General features: G+C 50.7%; 1 protein-coding gene across 1 annotated transcript in view; it reads left to right on the top strand.

Moving 5' to 3' along the window:
• Window positions 1-18,702, top strand: part of GALNT17 (polypeptide N-acetylgalactosaminyltransferase 17) — a gene marked incomplete at its 5' end in the record, with an annotated part of 428,234 nt that overhangs the window by 200,610 nt on the left and 208,922 nt on the right. The window contains one exon of the mRNA XM_080830474.1: window positions 2,854-3,020. Within this exon, the coding sequence (XP_080686600.1) occupies window positions 2,854-3,020 (167 nt within the window). The remainder of the gene's footprint in view (window positions 1-2,853; window positions 3,021-18,702) is intronic.

Below are 18,702 nucleotides of genomic sequence, written 5' to 3'. Positions count from 1 at the left end.
TCTGCAGGTTCCGTTATCTGGAGATCGTCTCTGACCTGGCCGCTCCCTTCCCCAAGTCCGCCTGTCCAGCTGCCCGGCACGGGCCATTGCCGGGCCCCCTGAGAGCACCGTGCCCCGCACCGAGGCACCGGGCGCTGAGCACCTCCCGCCCCCTCGGCTCTGCGGGAACTTGGGAACCACGGGGAGGGCTTCTTTCAGGTCAGCCCGAGGGCAGCGGGGGACATCGGGTATGTGTGGTTTGGTACACCGTGCGGGGGTCGTCCAGCTGGACAGGAATTCAGCTTCCACTCCTGGGGGCGGAGCCGTATCCGTCCCCTTTCTCCGGGCGATCTCTGTGTGCGTCTGTGGCCTGCCAGCCTCTCCTTCCTCGCACCATCTGCGCTCAGTCTTCCTTCCCGCGCTCACTTCTGCCGCCAGGCACAGGGTGTCTGACGGGGAGCAACGTGCGTGTCCGTCTACACCTACCCAGTGCTTCAAAACTGCACTGTCCTCCACTCTAGAATATTCCACACGTCTTCTCCGTCGCAAGCAGTAAGCCAGGCCCAGGGGTTTTGTTTTGTTTTGTTTTTTGAGGCAGAGTTTACCTCCCTAGATATTGAAGACCCAGGAGGGAATGCTGATTTTCGTAATACTGACTGTATTCATCTTGTCTGCCCACTGTGAAACCCCGAGGACGCTGGGCACAGGAGAGGTGAAGCGTAAGCCGGGCAAGGACAGAGACCCGGGTAGGCGGGATGGGGGAGGAGAGTCCTGAGTGGGTCCCGCAGGAAGGGTCCGGGGTGAGAGCGCTCTGGAAGCCTGGCTCATGGGGGCGGGGGTGGGGAGGACACAGAAGGGGATGACGGGAGCGGGTGGCAGCCAGGACGACGGGGTCTTCCCATGAGTCAGTGCGGTGCATTTTTACGGGGTCTCAGATGATCTTTATGGGGACCTTAGCCAGGCACCCACCGCTAGGCACGTACATCTCAGGTGTAGAGATGACGAACCAGGAGCGGCGTGCTCAGGGTGACACGTCCAGCATGTGACGGAGCACTTCTCATTTTTGAAATCCGCCCCTCCCTGATTTACTGCATGGCCACCTTGACCCGTGAAGGGGCCGGGGGCGGGGCATTCCTCTGAGGGTCCCACATCTCCCCCTTCACCTGGCGGAGAGGCACAACTCACACCTGAGTCTTGATTGCATCACGACCCCAGTGCCTGTGGTGGAGAAGATGGTGCTGGTACCATGCAATCTGGTCTTTCCACTTCTTAATTCCAAGCCAGAAGATGTTAAAAACAGAGGGCCAAAGGCACCAGCCCTGGGGGTGAGCGCTCAGCAGAGGTGGGTGTGTACGGCGGGTGTGCGCTCGTGCATGGGTGGGTGAGGGATCACACTGCCCGCCTGCCGGGCTCGGGGTGGTTGGGGGGGTTCAGAGGGACCTTCCGGGGCACCCTCCTCCCTCGGATCACCACGCAGTAAATGAGATGACTCCCGCTGACTGTCCGGGAGCCTGTCAATAACCGTTCTCCTCTCCCTGGCAGCCCCCAGAAGTGAATTTATAGCGACGTGGTAAAAATGAGGCTCCATGATCAATGGGTCCCCAGACAGTCTCCTCCAGGAGACACAAATGTATATTGTAACAAAACTTTATTTTCTCCCGAAAATTGCCTGCATGATTAATACGGCCTGACACGGCCCAAGCTGTTCCGCATTAAAAAAACAAGCCGTTGTTCTGCCTCCTTCTTCAGTCCGTCCCTGTCTCCCTCCGGTCCTGCATCTGGTTTCCTTTGTTTTCTCCTCGAATGCGCGTGCTCTGTGCTTTTCAGTCTTGGGCAAGGGGGAGAGAACGTATGGAAACGCCCTCGCTCGCCGCTCATTCCGCTGGGTTCCCGCTCCGCGTTGCCCGCAAGGCTCAGCGGAAGCCATAGACACCCTTTCGCTGGTGCTCCCGGGACGGGGTGTGGTGCTCCCCAGGACAGGGTGTGGTGCTCCCGGGACAGAGTGTGGTGCTCCGGGAACTGAGCCAAGCAGAGCACGTTCCCTGGGAATTAAACCACCTCCTAAATCACCGGGAGCTCTACACCCCGGCGTCCAGCCTCAGTGAAAAGGAACTCTTCTCTTTCCCTCCATTTTTCAAGGCCGGGAGAGTTGCTGTGAGGGAGGACCTTCGAGGCAGGCAGCCCCATCTCCTGCCCCCCCGCAATAAGATTCTAGGGAGAGTTGGGGTGTCTCGGGCAACACGCTCCCACGCAGGCAGAAGACCTGCTCCCACGACTATGATTTTTCACGTGAGCATTTTAGGTCCTAGAACGCAGGGTGAACCAGAACAGGTCTCCAGGAGATGTCTCCGTTTGGGTTCCCCCAGAAGCAGACCCTGAGACCAAGATACGAGTGCATCAGTTGATCAGGAAGGTGGAGAGAACACTGCTTGGGGCTGGGGAAGTAGCGCCTGGAGGGGAAGGCATCCCCTGAAGGGCATGGGTGACGAGCTCAATCCCCCCGCAGGCCTCTGGGAGCCGGTGTGAAGCACCCCTCGGAGTCCAGCTGCTCTGGGGTGAGCGAGCGGGGGTACTGATGCGCCAGCTCCTGGCAGGTGGGGGCAGAGGCATTGTTTGGGTGGCAGCCAAGGCGGCTCCAGGCAGGGAGATGTGGGCTCACAGGGTGGGAGGTCGGGCAGGGGGCACCAAAGTGGGATCAGGTAAGTCTGGGAGAATCGGGGCTGAGTCATTTAACAGTTTTCTTCTTAGGTTTTTGCCAAGAGGGGCCAAGAGAGAGCCAGTGACTTACACCTTGGGAGGACGTGTCCATACCCGTCCCTAGTGCCCACGGCTTCTCCCTCCTCTGACTCCCCTCCTCCGACTCTCTCCCCGCAGGTGCAAGGAGCTGAAGTACGCCAAGGAGCTGCCGCAGATCTCCATCATCTTCATCTTCGTGAACGAGGCGCTGTCGGTGATCCTGCGGTCCGTCCACAGCGCTGTCAACCACACGCCCACACACCTGCTCAAGGAGATCATCCTGGTGGATGACAACAGCGACGAAGGTGAGGGGCGGCCCAGCTGCTTTGGAGAGGAGTGTGCGCGATGCCACTGGCGCTGTGATGGGAGCCCATGAGTCTTTGCCTCCCGGCCCTGGGGCATGCCTGCAGGGTGGGAGGTGTTTTGAGGAAGACATCTGGGGGAACACTGGTCCGTTAGAGCGCCCAGTGCTAGAGGGCCCTTAAGAATTCATGCCTGGCCACTTACCTAGACTCATTTCCCTTCTCATGACATCAAGGAAGTAGATGACACCCAAGGGCTGACTTCTTCCACGCTCCCCGCCCCCAACCGTTGCCATTGTCCTGTGATGGGGACCGTTCACCTTGTATCTGAAGTCCCCTCTGGGCCACTGTGCCCATAAAGACCGTGGGTAGGAATGAGTGCTGTTCACAGGCCTTTCGTGGTTCAGCTCTGTTAGGAATGATGGCTCGGTGGAAAAATCCAAGCAATTGTTGGGCAGCGTCAACAGAAGTCCTCTGAGACCTTCAGAGACCAGTCCGTGGGCGGGCCTGGTGTCCAGGTGGGGTGAGGGGGGGATTGGTCTTGCTAATTGTGCCTCGATGTTGGCTCTTAGCCTCCAGAATTCCCCATGCTCACTGCAGGGAGAGCCCCACGAGCTGAAGACGTAGAAGAAGGCTGGCCAGTGTGCGTGCTCTAGGCCACGGGAGGATTAGGAACAGGCTGACCCCTTTGCTCTCAGCATGATGAGTGGAGGAGGATTTCCCCGTGTGCGTTCCCCGGTCAGGAGAGGGTGAAGAAGGTGGAGGACGATGGCACAGGTCCCGGGTGAAAGCCGATTACGTCCGGGAGCTCTGGGCTGGGCCTGTCACGTGTCAGCAGCCCAGGTGCGGCTGGCCACCTGCCCCTTCTGAGCTGGCTGACTGTTACCCGGAGGGCTCCGGGCCCCTGGACTCAGCCATCCGCCTGCCAGGGTGTACCCCCTGCCTGGGGCCTCGAGACGCTGAGGACCGATGTGGCGTTTGCTGTATCTCTCACAATCTTAGTTTTCTCTTTTGATCTTCGGCCATTTCATTATCTGTTGATCCTTCTGAAACGGACATCGATGGTCTCCTTGTGAGAACGTGGCTCATTCTGTTCCCTGAAGCCTCCAGGTTGGCTGGTGAAGTCGTCTCCCTGACGTGGCTCCCAGAGCCCCTCCCTGCAGCCTCCCTCTGAGCCCACCAGGGACCTCCTGCTTCAGCAGAGGGAATCCCCAACCCTATTTGCTGGCCAGAGTCCACCCACTTCTTCCCCAGATGTCCCCTGTGTATCGTCTCTTCAGAGAATCCTTTGCTGACACCCTAGAGCTCTTGCTCTGTGCTCCCTCCGCTTCTGAAGCACGCAGCTGGTGATGCCTCTGCGTCTGGCACAGCTGGCTTCTCGGGGCTGGGCAGGACTTGGTTTCCCGTGGCTGGGCTGGTCGCTGACCCTCGGTGAGCCTCACCCAGCCCGGGAGTGAGTGATGAAGGACAGGGTTGACATGGGGCCAGCGGGAGCTGGCGGCGGTGGCTGGAGGCAGGGCAGAGAAGAGCGAGCAAATCCAGAGAAAAGAGCTGGTGGTCTCCTCTGGACTGACTTGGGGGGAGGACTCATTGCCCGTGGGGATCTCCCCACTCAGGGAATCTTGGCAGAGGTCATCCAGGGGGGAAGAAACCGAAGTCCAAGCCAGTCCCACCCAGAACACAAGCTGCGATGGTCTCCAGAAGGTGACATAGTTTGGGCTCCCCCAGAAGCAGACCCTGAGACAGAGGATTGGCACGTGTCAGTTGATTCTCGAGGGGGAGAGAACACCTCTAGGAGCGTGGACAAAGCAGGGACAGGAAGGGAAGCTGTCCCCCGAGGGTGTGATGGCCCCTGCGCATGACAGAGCTTCCTCCCACGGGGGCATTCGGGGAATGGAGGCAGTGGGAAGCGCACTCCTCCTGGGAGTCAGCCTGCTCCCGGGGAGGGAACTGGGGTATTGACGCACCATCGGCATTCCGTCAGCACCTCCTGGAGCCCCACCCTGGAGGAGATGCAGTCTCCAGAGGTCCGAAGCTCTGCTGAGAATTTGCGTTTCTCGCAGATTCCCAGGTGGGGCTGAGGCTGCTGGTTGGGGACAGCCCGCTGAAAACCACGAAGTTAAGTACTATTTCGGTGGTTCCGTGGGTGAGAGAGGGTGAGACAGGTGCTTGGTCCAGTCTGAGCACAAAGTTAATTCCCATTCACCCTCTTCTCTCCCCCTCCACCTTCCCAAACACCCCGTGCGTCGTAGTAACACGGGTTCACTCTTCCTCGCCTCCAGCCTCTGTCCGTTCTCCAGGCAGAAGGGCCTTGTCTCTAACTGGAAGAGGAACTTAATGATTTTTCTCTTTGTTGAGATTTTCTTGGTGACTCGTATTGTCGAGTTCTGTTCTATACACCCTTGAAAAGACCCCCACGCGCTGTCATCATGGGACTGAATTCCTCCCAGACATCAATTTTGTGTATTTACATGGACCCGGAGTTTATTTTCTTGAGTCTTTCTGATGATGATGTTTTAAAATCTCCTCCTACGATGACTCTTCCTTCCTGCGTTCCTAATGATGTTTGATTTCTGTATCTGTTGTCAGTTTCTTTGGCAACTATAGACTTATGTCTGCATGGCTTCGTTATTAGTGGTGGTTGTCACCATTATGTAATGCTCCCTTTATCTCAAAAGCATATTTTCCCCCCTTACTTGAGTTTTGTTCATCTAACGTTAATATTGTTATCCCTGCTTACCTTCTGTTTGAGAGTGATTAAACCATTTTTTCCAGCCTTACCATATTTTCTCATCTCAAAGGTAATGCATGTTTTCTGTAGGGAAATTGAATGTATCCAAAAGGACTTGTAATTGGAAAATAAAATACTGAGCAGATAACTGAAGGCAAGGTCTCCTTTCCCCTCATCTTCCCTTTCTTTAATGCGTACATTACCTAGTTAAGATCCTATAGTAAAAACAAGTTAGTGTTCTTGTTCTCCCCCTGAATTGTGACACGTAACATTCCTCTGTTTATTCAGAAAGATCTGGGGTACCCAGGCGGCTCAGTCAGTTGAGCATCTGACTCTTGGTTTCTGCTTAGGTCGTGATCTTATGGGTTGTGGGTTCGAGCCCTGTGTCCAGCTCTGCGCTTCGCGGGGTGTCTGCTCAAAAGATTCTCTCCCTCTGCTCCCCCACCTCCTCTCTCTAAAATAAATAAATGAACCCAAATAAGTAAATAAATACACAAGATCTGCAAACATCATTTTCATGAGGGTAGAGTGGGCCATTCTCAGGCTGGTCAAGACTGGCTCAGTCTTCTCCGAGACCAGTTGGTTTGGTTATCCCATACATTAAAGAAAAATGGGGCTTTCTCAGAAAAAGAAGAAAGAGAAAGAGAGAGAGAGAGAGAGAAAGAGAGAGAGAGAGAGAAAGGAAAAGAAAAAGGAAAGAAAGGAAGGAAAACCCTGGCTCGGGGAACGTGTGGGTAAATGTGAGTAAAATCCAGATGACTGGGGATCTGTGCGCACAGGCAACTCAGCGTCTTGCCCTTGTGGGTTGTTTTTTCTAATGAGTTCTTGCATTCTGCTTCGGTGTTGACTCTGGCTCAAGGTAAGCCCAGGTAAGATGTGGGACTTTGTGGCCATGTGCATAAAACTGAAATCACTCAGGCAAACTTCACCAGCCATCACTGTTCACCCGATCCAGTGGGCACTTTCCTGCTCTGATCTGGCCACCTTTGACATTGTTGGCGGCTTCCTTCCTGGCACTGACCTCCTCCCAAGGCCCCAGCATCACTGTCTTCTCCACCTTGACTCCTTGCTTCCGAGGGGATCACTCATGCTTCTTACCATCAGGACACAGTGGGCACTTTCTCCCGTGCGCGTGTTCAGAATGATCTCCAGATCCATCGTTCTGGTGCAGGGCAACTCAGGCTCTCCCCTGAGCCCTAAACCTGGGTCCTCTGCATCCTCGATGGCTCAGGGTCCCTCTGAACTATAAGCTCAATCTGTCCAATGACTGATTTAGCATTCTCTTCTCGGCCTTAGACACCTGCTTCTCGTTCTTTCTCTCCTGTGTCCATGAAGGGCTCCACCTCCTCTCTGTGTTCTCATCACCAAAGAATGGAAGGCTTTTCGTTCTCTCTTTCCGCTCCATTTCTCAGCATCCCCTTCATTCCTCTTGAGTGTGATCCTGCCTGGCCGTATCCTGAGCCACTGGTCCTTGTTTAGGTACTCAGCGTTCTTTGCTTTGATCTTTATTTGAGGGGTTGAGGAGAAGGGGATTTGGGTGCATGGCATTGTATTAATCATAATTCTTTTTTTTTTTTAAGGATTTTTGATTTATTTATTTGACAGAGATGACAAGTAGGCAGAGAGGCAGGCGGGGGTGGGGGGGCAGGGAAGCAGGCACCCTGCTGAGCAGAGAGCCCGATGCAGGACTTGATCCCAGGACCCTGAGATCATGACCTGAGCCAAAGGCAGAGGCCTTAACCCGCTGAGCCACCCAGGCGCCCCATCCCTTTAGTCTATCTTATTTAGAGAAATGTCTGTTCAGAGCTTTTGCCCATTTTTGAAATGGGTTGTCTCTTCAGCGTTGAACTATAATTGCTTATCTCTACTGGCTAAATGCTCTTATCAAGTGTATTCTGTAAGTATTTTTTTGCAAATGTATTTGCAGACATTGTCTTCCATTCTGTGGGTTGTATTTTCACTTGATAGTGTCCTTTGATGCACAAACGTTTTTAATTTTCATGAAGTCTGGTTTATTTTTCCTTTGAGTTTTGCAGCTTGTTGGTGTCATAGCTAAGACGCCATTGCCTAGCTCAAGGTCCCAAAGATTTATATCTGTATTCTCTTCTAAGTGTCCTATGGTTTTAGCTCTTACATGTAGCTCCATATCCATTGTGAATCGTTTGTATATGGTTTGAGGTAGGGGTCTGAATTTTTTTTTTCCACGAGGATATTCAGTTGTCCCAGGACCATTCGTTGAAGAGACCATTCTTTCCCCATCGAATGGTCATGGCATCCTTGTCAAAACCGAACTGCTTTGTAAATGGGAGGGCTTATTTTTGGACTTTATATCCTGTGTCATTGAGCTGTGTGTCTGTCCTGCAGCTGGTACCACCCTGTCTTGATAACTCTTCCTTTATAGGACATTTTAAAATCAGGAAATGAGTCTTCCAAACTTCTTCTTCTTTTTCAAGGTGGTTTTGTCCATTCTGGGTCCCACGTGTTGACATATGAATTTTAGGATGAGTTTGTCCATTTCTGTGAAAAGACAGTTGGAATTTCATCAGGTTTTGCATTGAAGCTATCAGTCAGTCTGAGGGGTATTGTCATCTTAGCAGTATTAACATGCCAATCCATGACGTGGAGCGTCTGTTTATTTAGATCTTCTTCAATTTCTTTCAACAATGTTTTGTAGTTTTCAATGTATCAGACTTGCCTTCTTTGGTTAAATTTATTCCGAGATAGTTTATTATTTTTGATGCTGTTGTAAGTAAAATTGTTTTCTTAATTTCATTTTTGGACTACTCGTTGCTCATGTATGGAAATGCAACTGGTTTTTGTATATCGATCTTGTGTTCTTCTATGTTACTAAACTTGTTTATTTGGTCTGATTGTGTGTGTGTGTGTGTGTGTGTGTGTGTGTATTCTTTAGAATTTCCATCTAGAATATCCCATCATCTTCAAATAGTGACAAGTTTATTCTCACTTTCCAATCTGGATGTCTTTTATTTATTTTTCTTGTTTGGTTTTCCTGGGTCCTTTATTTTTAGAAATGTTTACTCTTTACCAAACGCCTGATATCCCATCATGTCTAGAGCAAGAACATTGGCCCATGTGTATTGTGATTGTTTACAAAAGGCTCCTTGGGAGACGAGAGCTAAGTCATGAGTGAGCTCAGGGAAACACAGGGCTCACCCCAGCAGGGACATCTGGCAAGGTGTCGTGGGGACCAGTGCTGAGTGCAAGGCGAAAATCTGGACAGAAGGAATGGCTGCCCTGTGTTTTCTGCCTGTGACCTCACCAAGGTGCACTGTCTGCTCTTAGGAGGAGGTCGAAGCAGACCATGTCTGCGGGATGAAATGAACGTCCTCAGCTGATCCAGGCAGCAGGCGTGGAGAGAGAGAGCACAAACCCTGTTAGCCCGTGGCCAGAATAGCCAATGACAGGGGAGAATGGGGACAATCCACTCTCATTCATACATCATTTCACTCATCAGTGCAGCAAAGATGACAAAGATTAATAAGCGCCCGTGTCGGTGAGGATACGGAGCAGAGAGACTCTCATATGCTTCTCATGAGACAGAACCTCATATCTGGAGAACAGTTTATCAATTCATATTAAAAGTTCTTGTCTCAGTTTGTTTCTCGGAGTCCACGGTCTCTCATGGTTGTCTCCTGCTCTGAGGGAGGGGGTGGGGGGATGGGTTGGCTGATGGGTTTAAGGAGCAGTGGGTGTTGCACGTGAGCAGTGAGTCCTGGAACACTGCGCCAGAAACCGAGGACGTACTGTATGGTGACTGACATAATATATATATAGAGAGAAAAGTTCTTATCTCATTCAGACAACCTGCCCTCAGTTTAAAAATGAGGTACGTTTTCAGGAAAGAGTAATGGCAGCTCTCCTTGTATCTGCCTCGAGTCCCCACTGCTCCGCTGTGGACAGAGGCCACGATGGCTGTATGTCATTGTCACCTGGGATCCCTCCTCACCATCCTCCTGGGGGCTTCCTTTGCCCCCTCTCCTATGCTAAGCTCCACACTTTTCTCTTTCCTTGGTTTCTGTGCTCATTTTGGCGAAACACGACAGCTAGAAGCTTCATTAAGGAAGACCGCAAGGAAGATGAACGCTTCGGAGATCATCCATGTCTGAAGAAAGCTTTGTCCTCATTTTCTGTGCGATTGATGGCCTGGCTGAGACGGGTATCGCCTTCTCTCCGAATATGATGCTCTTGCTTCTCTATCTTCCTTTCAGTGTTTTTTAGAAGAACAAAGGCATTCCGATTTCTGATCCTTTGTGCGTTTTTTCCTCTCTGGAAGCTGGTGGCATCTTCATTCTGTCCCCAGAGTTTTGAAATTCCCAATGATGAGCCTTGGTGTGGGCTCAGTCGTCATCCATTGGGCTGCACATTTAGTGGCTCCAGTCTGGAATCGAATGTCAGTTTTTGGAAAATTTCTTGGAATATTTCATGGATAATTCCTGTCCATTCTTCTCGATTCTCTATTTCAGTGTCTCCCCTGATTCCGTCTTTTCCCCCATTTTTCCATTATTAAGCCTCTTGGGCGGAACTTTTAATTTTCTTACCCTTTCTCTGCCGCCTTATCGTTCCTTACATTTTTTGCTCGGCTTTGTTTGCTCTCCCCAGTTTTTATCGTCCTTCCCTTCTATTCAGTTTTTTATCTCTGCTATCATGGTTTTACTTCCAAGTGCTCATTTTTATTCTCTGAGAGCCCCTTTTTATGGCATATTGTTCTTACTTAATAGAAGCAATATGTTTCCTTATCCCCTGGAGGATATTAATAATATTTCGTCTTTTGTTTTGTTTTTCCATCTTTCTCCCTGCACGGTCTGTCTCCGCACGTTGCTTTTCTCCTGCTCTTTGCTGTTTGGCTTCTGGTTCCCACCCTGGAGGCCTCCCGCCTCGGGATCACCGCTGGTTTTGACAGCAGAGGGGTCGTGTGGGCTGGAGCGCGGCTGGGGACGGGGATCTAGTTCGCCTTTTGAATGGCCTTCCCTCTGGTCCTCCCCGTTTCTGTTTCCCCGATGCACCCACAGTTCAAGAGGTACCTGGTGCTGTTGCCGTCACTGTCCCTCGAGGAGTCTCTGTCCCTCAAGATACAAATTGAGTTGGTTCTCTGTGTTTCCCACGGTTAGCTTGGGGGTCCGCTGCCACACGGCGGTTTGCGTGCTGTCTACCCCTTTCCGGCTTCCCTGATGTTGTGCTTTGTGTCTCCTCTTGTGCTTTCTCCTACCTCGGAGTAGACCTGAGTATGGGTCTATTTTATTTCATTTTTAAAAATCCCTTTACTATAGTTTTCAGTGGCTCTGAGTAAGGAAGTGCATCAGATTTATAAGTTAAATTCATCTTCTTATCGTGATTAATATGCCGTATTCGTTTTAAGAACTTTTAATTGAATTGATAAATTGCTCTCCAGCTCCGTGGTTCTGTCCCGGGAGAAGGACACGAGAGACTCTTTCTCCATATCCTCCCCGACACTGACTCTGATTTATCTTTTTCGTCTTTACTGTTCTAATGAGTGAAGATGACATACTTTTAAATCCACTTTTTTTGAATCCTAGTGATAATGGGAGCTTCTTCGCATGTTTCACTGCCTTTATTTTTGTAGAGATTTGCCAGCTGATGACCCCATCTTGTTTTCTCCTGGAGAACTGATCTTTGCCGCACTGGTTTGTAAGAGCAGTGTATATGTATTAAATGAGCTCCTTTCACGTTCATCTATCAGCTGTTTCTCCCAACTTGTGTTTTTCACTTTTACTTGTTTATTGCATTTTTTTGACAAATGCAGATTTTACATTTTTAAATTTACATTTTACATTTTCAAATCCACTTTTTTTTTAAGTGATGTCCCAAGAAAGTTATTTATCATCCCTAGATGGCACAAATATTCATGCATATTTTCTTACAGGTAAATTTTTTTTTTCAAAATCAATTCCAAACAGATCAGACATTTTTGTGTTCAGGTATAAGAGTTTCAGCACAGAGACCCTTGTCTCCAAGTATGCTTCTCTGAATTTCTTTAATAATCAATCTATTCTCATTTAACCATTGATTTGACGTTGCCTATTTTCATATGCTAAAATATTCTAGATTGGAAACAAGGTGGCTAAATCACATGAGGACTGATTGGTTTGGGAGGAAGGTGAGGAGGAGGGGTTAGTCATAGAAGGGTCCCGGCTCTGGTGACAGGATGGGTGTTGGTGCCACTCATTAGGAAGGGAATATGACAGAAGTAGCAGGTGTGGGAAGGAGACTGAGTTTACTGTTCTGGATGTGCCAAGTCCAAATTCCCGTGAAAGTTAACGCGCCTTCAAAACTCAGGTGAGGGGTAACTGTCGCCATCAAACTAGTATTCGTGGCTAGAAATAATATTAGACTAAAGTAATATTAAAATAACAATAGAGACTTCTTTATTTCTATTATCGTAATCCTTAATACATTTTTAAATAGGTCTTATCAAAAGTTTTCAACTACTTTTTAAAAACTTCCCTCAGGGAACGCCTGGGTGGCTCAGTTGGTTGAGCGGCTGCCTTCGGCTCAGGTCATGATCCTCGCGTCATGGGATCGAGCCCCGCATCGGGCTCCTTGCTTGGCAGGGAGCCTGCTTCTCCCTCTGCCTCTGCCTGCCATTCTGTCTGCCTTTGCTCCCTCTCTCTCTCTCTCTCTCTGACAAATAAATAGATAAAAAATCTTTAAAAATAAAGGAAAATAAAAGTTAAAACTTTAAAAAAATTAAAAATAAAAACTTCCCTCATTACCTTCTTTGTTCTTAGGCAATAGCATGTGGAGGAAAAGGTAGAATCGAATCCTGTGTGCTGCTGGCCAAGGCCCTTACCTTTTCTGATCTCGAGCACATTGTGGATAATAGTTGCTTTTATACAGGGATTAAATTGTGAGGGTTAGAGGTAATACTTGCAAAAGCGCACGGTACAAGTCCTGGAAATAAAACAAAGGTTGTTCTTACTGAGTGTGCTCATGGTGTGATTTGATTTGCTAGCTCCAGACCATTCTTCAACACAACTTCTGTGTCACCTCCCCTGGGAAGCCGTCCTGGATTTCCCAGCTGTGGCCGGGTCAGGGCCCTTTGCCTCTGCTCCCCAGGCACCAGCATGGATTTTGGCGCAGCACTAGGGCCGCTGCGTTGCCTTTGTGTGCTTGTCCCTCTCTGGACTGTGAGACCCTTTAGGGCAAGATCCACAGCTCCTTCGTTGCTTTCCCAGCACGCCACCGAGTCACAGTCAGTGCTGACTAGTCACTTAAAGTGCATGTGTGCAAAGATGTTTTTTCCTGCTTCATCCCAGGAGCTTTTTAACTTGGTCTCGTTGTACATATTTGGGCTTCAACACTACAGTTCTTTTGGTTGAGGTCTCAGATCTTACCGACCTCTGGTAATCAGCATTTAAGTGTCCTGGTGGCCCGGCCGGCCGTATGTCTGCGCACCGGTGCTTCCCTGTGGGCCGAGCACACCCGATCGGGCTCTTCCCTTGGCTGGCGCATTCAGAGGTTGAAACCAGGATGGCTGGAGTTAGAAGACTTCTTTGAGCGGGAGGTCATACCCTCTGGCCTTCCAGAAGGGATTTTGGAGACGGCGTGCTGGCATTGTTTGCTTTTCTTCTTGGCTTACAGTCGCAGGGCTGGGAGAAGTCCTGTGTTTCTGGAAGATAACATTTTTCTGGTGTTGTCAAGGCTCCAAGTCCAGTAGCCAGGAGACACCTTGTTCTCACACGGCTCCGCGCTGGCCCAGGCCTCCTTACCGGAGTGGTACCTGCCGTTCCCACAGCTGTAGGGAGCCTTCCTCAGCAGAGACAATGCTTGTTTTTGTCCCCTCCGGATAGCTGCAGTGGGACAGCATTTGCTCTGGGGGTCTGTAATCACGACTGGGTTGTGTGTTCGCATTCCTCCTTGTGTGTTTTCAGGCCACGGGGAGGAGAGATTCAGAAAGAGACTGTATACCCTTACACGGGAGACAGTGGGAGAACCCCAGTGAAAGCCTCATAGGCTAACTGGCTTTGAAGTGCAATGATGAAAAAAAATGCGATAATGACAACAAAAACACTTTGCTGTTTTGAAATAATTTTCAATTCATAAGAAATTGCAAAAATGGACAAAAGTCTTAGGTGTCTTCACTTGGTTCCTCCCAGTGGCCGCCATCTTGCAAAGCTCTAGTCCACAATCATGACCAGGAGGACGTTGACTTTGGTGCCGTCCACAGACCTTGCTCTGATTTGACCGGTTGAACATGGAGGCGCGTGCACGTGTGTGTGTGTGTGTGCGTGCGTGTAGGTAGTTCTGTACAGTTTTAGCACATGTATACATTCCTGTAACCAACAAAATTAAGGTATAGAAATGTGCCAGCACCACAAAGCTCCCCCATGCTCACCTTCAATACCCACACCCAACTCCCACCCCCATCCCTGACCCCTGACAACCACTGATCTGTTCTCTGTCCTATAATTTTGCTCTTTCCAGAATGTTCTCTAAACTGAACGTTATGGTATCTGATCTTGGTGGTTGGCTTTTTACACTCAGCATGGGTCCCTCGAGATCGCTCCAAGTTGCCGTGTGTACCGAGTTCATTCGTTTTGATTTTTGCACAGAGATCTATGATACGGCTTCATCACACTGTGTTCCCCCTTGGCCCATGGGAGGACATCTGGGTTGTTTCATTTGGGGTTTTTACCAATAAAGTTGCTATCAACATTTGTGTACAGATGTTCGTGTGAAAATAAAGGTTCATCTCTGTGGGATAAATGGCCCAGAATGCAATTGTGGGGTCTTAGGATACATGCATGTTAATGAGCTTTTTTGGTCATTCATTCCAGTTGTGTGATATCCCCTCTTTAAGAAGTTTGATTGACTTTTAATCCTCCAACCCAGCCTCCAGTGGAAGAAAAGTTTCTGTTTTAACCTTAATGACCGTGACTGTGGCACCAAAGGGAATGGTTGGGTTCTATAAGAATGACAAGTTATCCAGAAAGCTTGTTGAAAGTTTTGCCTCATGATCAGACTTAGGGTTCACACTGATGGGGATCAACAGAAATGCTGGAGGGTCTGACCCAACTCAGGGACAAGAGTGAGGCTGAGCTGGGGAGAGTCAGACCCAGGCATGCCAAAGTGTTTATGAGTGATGGGCCACCTGGAGAGAAATAGAGCTGGGGAGATGGTCCAGAGTTGTGTTATAATCCTGGCTTCCTTCAGTGGAGAGGGACAGGCCCAGGGGAATCCTAGGGAAGGAAAATGGTGCTTTAGTAGCTTCGGACGCCCTTCCTTGGACCTGCCAACACTGTCTAGGAGGGCAGGGGATGGAACCACCCTGCCACAGCTCCAGAAAGGAAGGGGGCTGGGCAGACAAGCACACCACGAACAACATCTCATGGGGATTCACACTTAGGGTTCCTACAAGTTGGGGAAATAAATGAGGTCTTTGCGGCACTTGAGTTGGCCCGTGAAAGAGATTTGGGACATAGGGAAGCAGGAGGAAGCAGTAGTAGGAAGAAGTACCTGAACAGAAGCAGGGACGCTCGGGACCCACGGAGGGAGATGTGCGTATGGGATCCCATGTGCAAGAACTGGTGGGTGGACCGGAGAGACTCTCCGTCAGGTTTGGAGAGCCTTCCAGAGCCACAGGATTAAGGAGGAAGAGTGTGCACAGGTGAGTCTTCGACCTTCGCCAGCCATGCTCTGCCGCCTCAGAGAAGAGGGATGCCTGAGCTGCTCGAACTCCCCAGCCTGGGATGGGGATCGGCGAGCGTGGCGGTGGGACAGAAGAGCGGAGGAGCGAGGAAACCCGGGGGTGCTTGAGGTGGTGCTCAGGAGGGCTACCCAAGGCCATTTTCACCGTTGTTCCTCAAAGAGTGGGGTTCAAGCTTTGGCCTTATTTTACTGGGGAAAAAAATGAGCCGGGCACGTGACGGGGGTGTCTGTAGATCACTTTAGCTTGAGTTCTGGTTCGCTTGCGCTTTGGCCTCAGGCCATGTTACAGGGTCTGGAAAGGCCTGTGACCAAGACCAGCCCCAGATCTAGACCGGACCTTTGCTTGCTCTCGCCCTTAGGGCAAGATGGCTGCCTTCAGAGTCACGGGGGTGGGTCCTGACTGATTCCACTCATTGCCTGCTCTTCTAACACATGAAGGAGGACAGTGAGCTGCCTGGCCTCAAGGGGGTCTGCTAGGCAACCCCCCCTTGCGGGATATCCGGGATGCGGGAGGGTTTGGTACAAAGGCAGAGTGGGTGTCCTGTGGCAGCTCACGACCAGGTGTGTCTCTGCCTCCCCAGGTGCCCCTGACCCAGTGTTAAGTGCTCCCAGGTGCTCCTGGCCCTGGGGCACCCTCCCTTCTGAGTTCCATCCACTGTCACCCTCTTTCCACATCAGAACATTCCAGCCCCCTGCAGCCGTCGCGTCTTGTGCGGCGCCGTTCCTGCTCCCCTCCGTTCCGCCTGCTTAGGGCCTGTGCGTCCGGCGGACGGTCTCCTGGGGCAGCGGGGACACAGTAGGCTCTGCGGGGCCTTTGGGACCCTAAGACGAGCTGCTCTTCGAAGAACGCTCGAGGGCCACCTAACGGTCCAACAGGGGCCGTTTGCTGTGAGCGCGCACGAGCAGCCCCCTCGCGCCTACGATCCGTGCTGCCCTTGACCTGGGAGACTCCAGGGCTCTGAGCACAGAGTCCCCGAAGGCTAGAGAAGGGTGGGTTGACCAGATGCCTTGCTCTCTCGTGACGCCACCCCTGGCTGCCACCAGCGTTGAAAGAAAACTGGAGGCGACCCAGCGCCAGGACGTGACCTGTTCTCTCCGGGGCTTCGTGTCTCTCGTGCTCTGTTCTGCTCCCCCCCACCCTGCCCTTAATGACTGTGCCTTTTGCTATTTCGAAGAAAAATTTTGCCGGCCTCAGAGCATGCAGAATCAATATCGCAGTAAATAAGAAACATGATGAAAGAAAAACACACTCCAGCCTGTAGACAAATTTTATCGCTTAAATTCACATGTTATTATTAGAATCAGCTGCAGATGCCAGACTTGCAACTGCCTTTTGTTGGGGGCAGGATCGGGGAATGCTCTTCTCATTTGGGGCAGCCGCTTGGAGGCACCACCTATGGGCTCTGTGATGTTTCCGTGTTGCTTTGGGCTACTTGTAGGTGTTTTTTTTGTTTTTTCTTTAAAGGTGAAATTTAAAAGGGGGAAGCAGAGGAGAGGACCTTCTTAACAAAGGAATTGGAAGCCGGGATGGCTTTCCTTTTCAAAGCGCCTCTATGAATGCACAACTCTGTGTGATATATTTAGTTTAACACTTTGGTATATTTCGTGCCTTACATCTCCTTTGTTGCTGCTTTTCCTCTTTTGCTTTCTTTAGTCCTTGCTTTGATCTCGCTATGGAGTAGCCTTTAAAACGCTTTCACACACAGCAAAAACATCTCTTTTTAATCTCTTCCATTCTTCCTGAAGTTTTCTCCTCCCGCCTCTTTTTTTTTCTTCCCCTCTTTGCTCCCTTAGTCAGAAAATGCATTATTTAAGTCACAAAGCTGAGTGTTGCTCGGAGAATAAAATATGCATTATTGCTGCCTCCTGTACTATTTCAACCTGCATTTTAACATGCTCAGTTTCTCTCTGCGGATGTTTGCAGGGGCCGGGATTTCAGAGACGGGCAGGGTCTTGCCGTGGCGTGGGGACCGTGGCTCATGTGTCGCTTCTGTCCCTTCGGAGTCTGGTGGGAGTGTCTGGAGATGCTCCATGTTCAGCAGGGTCTTCTCTATGCCCCCTTCCTTTGGGAGCCTCCCCAACAGCCCATGGGCTTGTTCTCTGGGGAGGACCGACCGCCATCCACGAACGGGTGCCTAGAGAGGGAGGTACATGCCCGCAGCTCCAAGGGAAAGTGTGGGCACCTCAGAGTTACCGAGGGGGCCGGTTCGGGGACAGACTGGGTCAGGCCCCTTCTTCTGTGTGCAAGGTGTGCTTCCTGCATGAGCAGACCAGTGACTTCGGGTCTCACAGCACCGCACCCACAGGGACCAGAGGCGGAATGACAGGGGGCTAGCCCGTGTCGCTTACGAACTGTGACTTGTGGCATGGACCTTACCCTCTGCGCTTCAGTTTGCTCATCCATAACATGGGGATAACGGTACCCCTACCCCACAGCGTCGTCACAAGGGTAAAAAGAGTTGATCGGCCGCAAGCAGCAGGTATGCGGCACTTAGCGCCAGTAAGTATGAAGTGTTAAAGCAAAAATATAAAACAGATGCCCGTGAACAGAAAAGCCGTGCAATGTTAGAAATTGGCGGATTAGGTCATTCTGTCACTGACTGCGAAAAGGGGAGCTAATCTGGACAGTGTTGGGGAGCATTAGACGGTTAACGGACGGTCTTAGCAGTTTTGGCATCGAGATGCTTCTTCGTAGACACAGGTGAGCCCCGTATGTGAAGTCTTCGGAAAGTCGTGATTATCAGCAAAACTTTGAGCAAAAGGAACTTCCACGGAGTCAGCCTCACCGGGGCGTACTCACCGCCAAGCTGAGAAAACTCGTGCGTTGGCGCCTCACACGCGTCTGCAGCCCCGCTGGCCGTGTGTTCACCCACTGTTCACCCCGAAGCCCGTGGGTTTTTAGAAAATTTATGAATAAGAGATTTTCTTTTTTTGAGAGAGAGAGAGAGAGAGAGAGAGGGCAAGCTGGGGGTGGGGTGGGGTAGAGGGAGAGGCAGAGAGAATCCCAAGCAGGCACCACACACAGTGCAGACCGTGATGGGGCCTGACCTCACGACCCTGAGAGCGTGACCTGTGCCCACATCAAGAGTTGGACGCTTCACTGGTTGAGCCACCCAGGTGCCCCAAGAGACTTCCTTTTTCTTAAAGAATATCCTCCAAATCTTACACACTCTCCGTTCTACAGAACCCAGATTTGTTTCTGGAACTTCCTATCTCCGTTTGACAGACGAGAAACCCACATACTGCACAATCAGATGACCAGGATAT

Source organism: Martes martes (genome assembly GCF_963455335.1).
Source record: "Martes martes genome assembly, chromosome: 18".
In the NCBI taxonomy this organism is placed as follows: domain Eukaryota; kingdom Metazoa; phylum Chordata; class Mammalia; order Carnivora; family Mustelidae; genus Martes; species Martes martes.
The sequence above is the reverse complement of the archived record's forward strand: the minus strand, read 5'-3'. Positions and strand labels throughout refer to the sequence as shown.